Here is an 8,179-nt window from a genome sequence, read left to right as displayed (position 1 = left end):
TGAAAGGACAGTTGTTCTTTCTTGGGTAACATAAGACATTTATTACTTTATACTAATTTTTTTCATTCATAAAAAGGACAAAGCACAGTCCTATACTACTCCATTGAAAAAATGATAAAAAATAACTAAAAAATCAATTCAATATTTATCAGTATCAAATAAAACTACTATCACCTTTCCTGAAATACAAAGAAACAACAGATGTATCTATACCTATATAAAGTTTAATTCAGAATCTTGCGTCTTAAAGCAGATGATTATTAGTTATCTTGACAACAGTTTAGAACTGATGGTCCCAGTTAAATCTGTACAACTGTATGAGAAAATGAAAAGCTTGAGTTATCAGTGTACAAGAGATTTTAAACTACTTTATCTCTGTCAGAAATTCAAAACTAAACAACCTCCAAAGTCTGTTTTCCTCTTACCTTTCAGAACCATTTCATGCAAAATCTAACCAGTTTTGCTCGTTATTATCATATATTAGAAAATAAAAGGCAAGCATGCATTTGGCAAAAGATTTAGTTGTTGATTATATAAAAATGCCCAACATTGGTCACATTGCAAAAGTAAAACCTCAAAGTGTAACAATGAAAACACAAACATTTGTACAGAAGGTATACAGAGTATTCGTTTCCCTAAAGTATGAAGACATTTTGTTTCTTTTTCAAATACTGAAATATTTTATGAAATCTGGCAATGATCTTAAGACTGTTGACATACTTCCACTGGGAAATCATCCATTTCACTTATTTTTAAAAGTTTCATTTTATAACAAAGAGTTAAATGTAAACTAATGAAATATTTATTGATATTTTCATAATGAAGGCTCTAAACATTTACACATCGATATATAGTACAAAAATTATACAAATTAAAGAAAGGGGGTAAAGTCGGTAAAGTCGTAATAGATCTATTTTGCTTCCTGTAAATATTTTTTTTATGAACCTATACGGTGTCCTTTCTAAAAAGATAAACTCTAATTAGCTAGCAAGTTTGTGCTAATAAAATAGGATTATACCTCTTGAAGCATCCAACATTGCACTATTTCATGAGCCAGCTAATTCTTTATTACTCGATTTCTTTTACATCCACACTCAAACACATTTCCATGCACACCATGGAGAATGAAGAAATGTGCATCTTCCTTTTCACAACTTATAAAAACCCAAAGCACCAACACTTGGGAGACACCGTCGGAAAGACATATTATTTGCCTCCTCCTGGCCTTCCAGTTTTGCATACTCTTAAAAGTACCATTAGCAATATATTGATTTGGTATTTTTAGCCAGTTTTCAGTATTGCATTGAAGTGGGAAATGAGCTTAAAACTAATTATTATTATTATTATTATTATTTTTACAAAATGGAATACGGTAGCTTTTTCAACCTACAGGTGACTTTTTGATCTGACAGATGCAATAAAGAAATGTAATACTTAGGAATGAAGCAGAAAAACCAAGATACTAGTAATTGTGATATTCACTTAACTGTCACTTATTCCTAACCGTGTAAAGACTGTCACATCTCAATAAAAAAGGAAGCATTCTACTTTTCAAAATTTGTCACTCCACATATGAACAAATATAGCAATATTATGACACTCTAGATAAGAGCTGTGATTTTTGAGATTTGAAATTGATAAGAAAAGCGTAAAATAACTTCAGAGTAGAATATAAAAGTAAAAAAAAATCTATATGGTATGTTAGCTTTACTATTAAAAAACTGATTCTGAAAATCAAATATTTAGAAAATTACTTACTTTGAAAATAAGAATACTGATAGTAAGTTCTAGAATTTGGTTTTCAATAGTCAAAATCTTTCAACTCATGATTTGATAATGGAATTTCTGACAAAATATTTGTTACACTCTATTGTCTTTTCAAGAAAACTCAAGATGTCATGAATGATAGGGGCCATTCAATAATATGCAGTACCCAAAACAGTGAGGAAAGTACAAGAGACTGTATTACTCTTACATTTACCACATACAACCAACATTTCAATCTCTATTATGTTTCACAACTTGTTATTAAATTTAAAGCACCTGTATATGGTGATTTGACTTTCACTCTACAGCCTATAGTATTGAATTGAACACTGTAACTTGTCCCATTGGGTTAAATCATGCAACTGTCACAGAATCAGGTTAAGTGGTTTATAAGGCATATTGGAACGAATTAAAAATCATTTATATCCATTTAAAAGTTTATTCTTTTGGATGAAGGGGTTCCTGAATGCCTCAGTCATCATGTGTGTTGTAAATCAGTTGAATAGTTTGTTAAAGTATAATTTATTTGGCTTAGGATGGAGCCGCAGAAATTGGAAGGAATTGTGGTCATCCCAGGGTTGAAGGGTGTCTTCTGAGCTGGGATGGGAACAGCAGCTGTCACAACACATTCAGAATTCCAAGTAGACAAGGATGCCAAAGGCAGGCAGCAGTAAGCCGAGAAGACTTGGCGATAGGGTGGGTGCACCTGCAAGGTAAACCAAAAGTGTGCATATTATTTCACTGATACACGTCACTTTTGCTGATTTAGTCTGCTTCGGCTAAGGCAAGATTGCATAGCCCTGGAAAACAAATGGGTCCTTTTACAAAACAGAGTCTCTTATTCTTACATGATTTAAGAAAAACAAAAGCTTTTGATCAAGGATTTTCTGTGTGAGACCATGTGAACTGTTTAGACAACATGATTAAATTAATCATTTAAAATAATATGATCACAACTGTGTATGCTGTCCCTATGATCCAGCAGTCCCAAATTCCTACCAGAAGGCAAAATGTCGAGAAACATATATATATGCATTAAAAAAGTAAGCTTTAAAAAGTAAGATAAAGAGATACAGTAAAAATACTAATAATTTTTCCTGAGATAATGACAACATAGGTATGCTAGGTAGATCTTGCATAATTTCACATCCCAATGGTTTTAAGACATTTATACATTTATACAGAATGACTTAAGTAATGTATTTCTGATAGTATTAAATAATCTCATTCAATTTTTATCTAAAGAACAATTGCCCTGAGATATTATACTGTGAATTAAAAATTGAAATGATGTATTATAATATGCTGTGGACTTATTTTACATCTTGGGTGACACTTAGAAGGGCTACTCCTGTAGTCAAGTAGGTTTATAGGTCCGTGTCCTGCCGACATGAGAATTTTTGAGAAACTGTTGTAAAGTAGGACCAAAAAGTCATACTCTTTCTTCCCAATGTCTACAACTATTAGGCACTATCTTCTTTTTAAATAAATTAATTACTATTTTTTAAGAGACAGGGTCTTGTTCTATTGCTCAGGCTGGAGTGCAGTGGTTCAGTCATAGCTGACTGCAGCCTCAAACTCCTGGGCCCATGTGATCCTCCTGCCTCAGTCTCCCAAAGTGCTGGGATTACAGGCATGAGCCACCATGCCTGGCTGGCACTATCTTCAATGAACATGCTGCTAGAATTAGTGAAGACCTAAAAAATTTAGTCAATGGCTTACTAATATAACAGTTTTTGTTAATTTTTGGAAGTTTATTCTCTAAATTTGAAACCACCAAATAAATTATTATTATCTATCATATTAAAAGTGACCATAAACAGCTCATTCTTTGGCATGGTCCTTTTATATTCAAGGAGATTTAGTGTATTTCTCCTGAATTTCTGGCCATTAAAAGCACATTCATGTTCCCTATAAGGTGGAAGATAATAGTGTCTGTCTGCTTGCTTGTCTTCAACATTGCCCTGCCTGGGGCTTTTGGTGCTGCCTGGAAACATAAGAGGAAAAGCTTTATCGGATACAGATAAAGTAGTTCTTAGAAATGAGCAGGAAAGTGAGGGTCAAAAAGTGAGGGCAGATAACAAGGGGAATATGAACAGCCCTCAAGTAGCAGAGCTCCTAAGGACACTATCAATAACAATAGTAAACTTTTCATTTACTATGAGAGATGCTACTTACTGCCCTACAGCCAGCTACAAGACTATGTTGGCTCATTATGTAGATTATGACATGACTACAACAACCTACAATGGTAGGTCTTTTTACCCCAATTTTATATATTTTGTAACTGAGTCAGGTAAAATGAGTTGCTCAAGTCCAATAGTCACTAGAGGGCAGAGACGGGATTAGAATTCAGATTTGTCCAGCTGCAAAGGCCGTGCACTTTTGACCTCTCTGCCGTGTTCCTGCAGATAACTTTAGCAAGGGACCAGTTTTAGAAATGCAGAAGGACACTGTGCTCTGCACTTAATGTGTCAAGGCAAGGGCACCGAAGGAAAAGAATAAATGTCATATGGAAAACAGCTAACACATAAACTGTTTCAAAGAGGTCTTTGTATTCTTGTAATTTTTTTTACCTTCTACTTTTCTACATATTTTTTAAAATATGCCACAGACCACACATTATTTTATTCTGATAAGATGCCCAATAATAAACCTCAATCACACAGTAAAACCTTTAAACTTCAATGTTTGGCCCAGTGTAAATGATCTGTCCTGAAGCCTTTTTTGTCTGCAGGGTCTCCACAATGCTCTGTCTTTTGACCACAAATTACATCTATGTTGGGGACACGTTTATGTACTTGCCTGAATATGTGGGTTGGCAAAGTACAAACTGTGGCTGCTCAAAAGAAATTTAGTGAATTGTGGATGCCATCTTGATGTTTTGGTATTAGTATGAAAACCAAATACAATTTCATAATTTGTGGCTTTGACATCAGGATATTTGAAATAAACTCTCCATGTTTACATGTGTTACATTTAATTTCTCTAATGGCTCAAGCTTATGTAATTTTGGTCTTCATCTTCACTTCTCTCCCACATTCCAAACAGAAATTAGAGACCGAATTGAAGTACTATTTAATATCATTTTAAATGACATATATTCTTGAGGAGTTTTTCAATATATATTGGTTTTGAATCTAACAACATATGTATCAGAATACTGCTATCAATCATAATTCTGGTACTTATATGGTATATAGTAAACACATATTTTGCTTTTCACATAGCTGATGAATGTTAAACCTGAACAAATCATTGATCTTGTGAATAATTTTTCTCTATCAGAAGAAACGTAAAACCAATTTGGAGTACTGTATCTCTTCCATGGGAATTTCTTGTTTTTTTTAAAATCTAAACTTTGATTTCATACTTCCTTCAGGGAGAATTCTCACTATATGGAGAGTGATGCTGAAAACAGAAATTTCAATTAAAAGTTGAGCAGTACTGCAGGCTTTCTGATAAGCAGAAAACTGCTCTACTTGGTTTTTAATACAAATCTCCTTTCTGATGCTTCAATCTGGACACTGTAATGCAGTCTCTGTTTCTACTGCTTGCCAATTGCTGACGATGCCATAACATTTAGAATTTTCTCTTTGTGGTGTCACATTTTGTGACCACAACTGCTAATATCTCTATATTATGAACAACTTCAAGACAGAGATGATATCCAAATCATGTTTTAGCTGTGTTGACTAATACCAAGCCTAGTGCATAGAAAGTACTCAACCTATAATGTTAAATGATTGAGTTATGCCTCCATTGCAGGCCCTGAATTTTTTCTTATTACAGAGCACAGGGGGTCTAAGGAAGAAGATGGTTAGAGGAAACCACTGTGACCTTCAGTGGGACCCCTGATATTTCTTTTTATTTTATTCTATATTGCACAATCTCTCTAACTTCTAGGAACCTGGGCAAAGAAAGGGGTTATACCTTCCTATGATTACTTTTCCTCAGAAAATAGTTTTTTCCTATTAAAGAGATGATATTAAAAATTCATAATATAATATCAGAAGGCATTGATTTTACTACTCAGTCCAGGAGTCCTCCAACTAGTCCTGGTCCGACATTATTTTTTATTCTTCCAAGGTCTATTAATGGCCCTGGCCACACTGAAGAAAGTGTTTTTATTAGATGGTTGATTCCCCACTGCCTAGAGGTGTGCCTAACATATATGAGGTGTATTAGGTACACGTGAATGGATGCTTGCATTGAAAATTGTTGAGTTCAATAAAACTCCTGCTGGGACAGCAGCACCTTTGAGAACTGAAAGAGTAAAAACATCCCTATGATTAGAATGAAAATCAGCTGAGGCAGAAAAATAACAAAACCTTTATTCAGATTCGTATGACAGACATGGATAATGCCAACTGTAAAGTTTACAGGAAACACTACCAAGATCACAGAGCTGCTGTAGAATGCCATCGTGACCTTCTCACCGAGTGGATGGTGCTGTTACGAATGATGCCCCAGCTCTGCTCTACTTGTCCCACCTATTAGTGGGAATACCCAGTTGCTGGACTGCACTCCCCTCATGACAGCCCCAGCTCTAGTTAATCCCTGCTCCTCCTATTCCCACCTCAGAAACAGAAACTAATCCAGATCTGACTGCCACTTTATTTCCACCCTCCTCAGAATTCTTCAACAGGAACTCAAACCTTACATAAGACACTTCTCCTTTGCACCTGCATGGTATTCCATGATTGCTCTGGTGTGTGTTTCCTTGCTACATCCAGTCAATAACTCTGGCTTTGTCAGACTACAGGTTTCTGCTTGATCTTTGGCTATTTACATTTTAACAGGACAAGCTGGCTAATATGAGTATCAATAAAGCAAGCAATGAGGCCAGGCGCGGTGGCTCACGCCAGTAATCCCAGCACTTTGGGAGGCCGAGGCGGGTGGATCACGAGGTCAGGAGATCGAGACCATCCTGGCTAACACGGTGAAACCCCGTCTCTACTAAAAATACAAAAAATTGGCCAGGTGTGGTGGCAGGCACCTATAGTCCCAGCTACTCAGGAGGCTGAGGCAGGAGAATGGCGTGAACCCGGGAGGCGGAGCTTACAGTGAGCTGAGATGGCGCCACTGCACTCCAGCCTGGGCAACAGAGCCAGACTCCATCTCAAAAAAATAAATAAATAAAAATAAAAAATAAAATAAAATAAAGCAAGCAATGAGTGCCTGTCCTAGTAGGAGCCACAGGGTATATTGGGAACAGTATCACATGGCAGCTAAGAGTCAGACGTTCTGGAAACAGGCAAAGCAAAGTTCAAACTCTATCTCTGCCTTTTACTGGCTGCATAATCTGGGTAATCTTGAGCAAGTTCTTTAATTTTTGTAATTTTAAAAAAATTTAAAAAAATTTAAACCTTTTTCCTTCAACTATAGAATAGGGATAATAATATGTCTCATGGCATCTATCTATCTATCTAGAGAGGTAGCATAACCTTTCTTCAGAAGTAATTATATGTGGAAATCCATTATTGAACTGGGTGAAAGGGGGATGCTTTACTCAAAGATGGGTTTAGGAGCAGGAAACCACCAGATTTTTGTCTTCTCTGTTTTCATGCTGGCACCTGTACTTCCCCCGACCTTATCACCCCATGGAACATGTGGGACTCTGCTTATCACGGTTTGAAAACAGCTGCTTTATGTAAAGCATTTCAGAAATGCATGCTTAATAGATAACTCCCAGTAAATGGTAGCAATTCCTACTACATTTCATGATGTTTATTTCTTGTTCTAGACCTGCACTGTATTTCTGGAAAAGTAGTTGGATAAAATAAAGCAAACAATAGCATAAGCTGGGCATACTGAGTTTTTCTGTAAGAGTCTAGCTTCCAGCTCCAGTGTTTGTGTAGCATGGTAGTCAGGGATCTTTGGTTTTAAGAAACAGAACCCCAACCTAACAGCTGATGTTGTACAGGCACACTGGAGCAGATAATTGAATGCCTGCATCTTCCAAGTCTCTGACCTTCACCTCTTGTTCTTTTACAATTTGCCTCACATTTTTTTTGAGATGGAGTGTCACTCAGTCACCCAGGTTGGAGTGCAGTGACACGATCTCGGCTCACCGCAAGCTCTGCCTCCCGGGTTCACGCCATTCTCCTGCCTCAGCCTCCCGAGTAGCTGGGACTACAGGCGCCCGCCACCACTCCCGGCTAATTTTTGTATTTTTGGTAGAGACGGGGTTTCACTGTGCTAGCCAGGATGGTCTCAACTCCTGACCTCGTGATCCGCCCGCCTCGGCTTCCCAAAGTGCTGGGATTACAGGCGTGAGCCACTGCACCCAGCCTGTTGCCTCACATTCTCAGACTGAGTTCTCTCAAGAGAGATATGAGCTCCTAGCTCACATCACGTATTCTTAAGAACAAACAGACTGGGCTATCTTTTTACCCCAACACTAATGAAA

At 36.8% G+C, this 8,179-nt stretch overlaps 1 protein-coding gene across 2 annotated transcripts in view; it reads right to left on the bottom strand.

Moving 5' to 3' along the window:
- Positions 1-206: 206 nt before the first annotated feature.
- Positions 207-8,179, bottom strand: part of CNTN1 (contactin 1) — a 382,939-nt gene continuing 374,966 nt past the window's right edge. For both annotated transcript variants that reach the window (XM_054444281.2, XM_063672630.1), the window contains exon 24: positions 207-2,473. In XM_054444281.2, the coding sequence (XP_054300256.1) occupies positions 2,397-2,473 (77 nt within the window). In that variant the 3' untranslated portion in view covers positions 207-2,396. The remainder of the gene's footprint in view (positions 2,474-8,179) is intronic.

The sequence above is a fragment of the Pongo pygmaeus genome, chromosome 10 (assembly GCF_028885625.2).
Source record: "Pongo pygmaeus isolate AG05252 chromosome 10, NHGRI_mPonPyg2-v2.0_pri, whole genome shotgun sequence".
Taxonomy (NCBI): Eukaryota; Metazoa; Chordata; class Mammalia; order Primates; family Hominidae; genus Pongo; species Pongo pygmaeus.
Note: the sequence above shows the minus strand (reverse complement) of the source record. Positions and strands in the feature narration are given on the sequence as shown.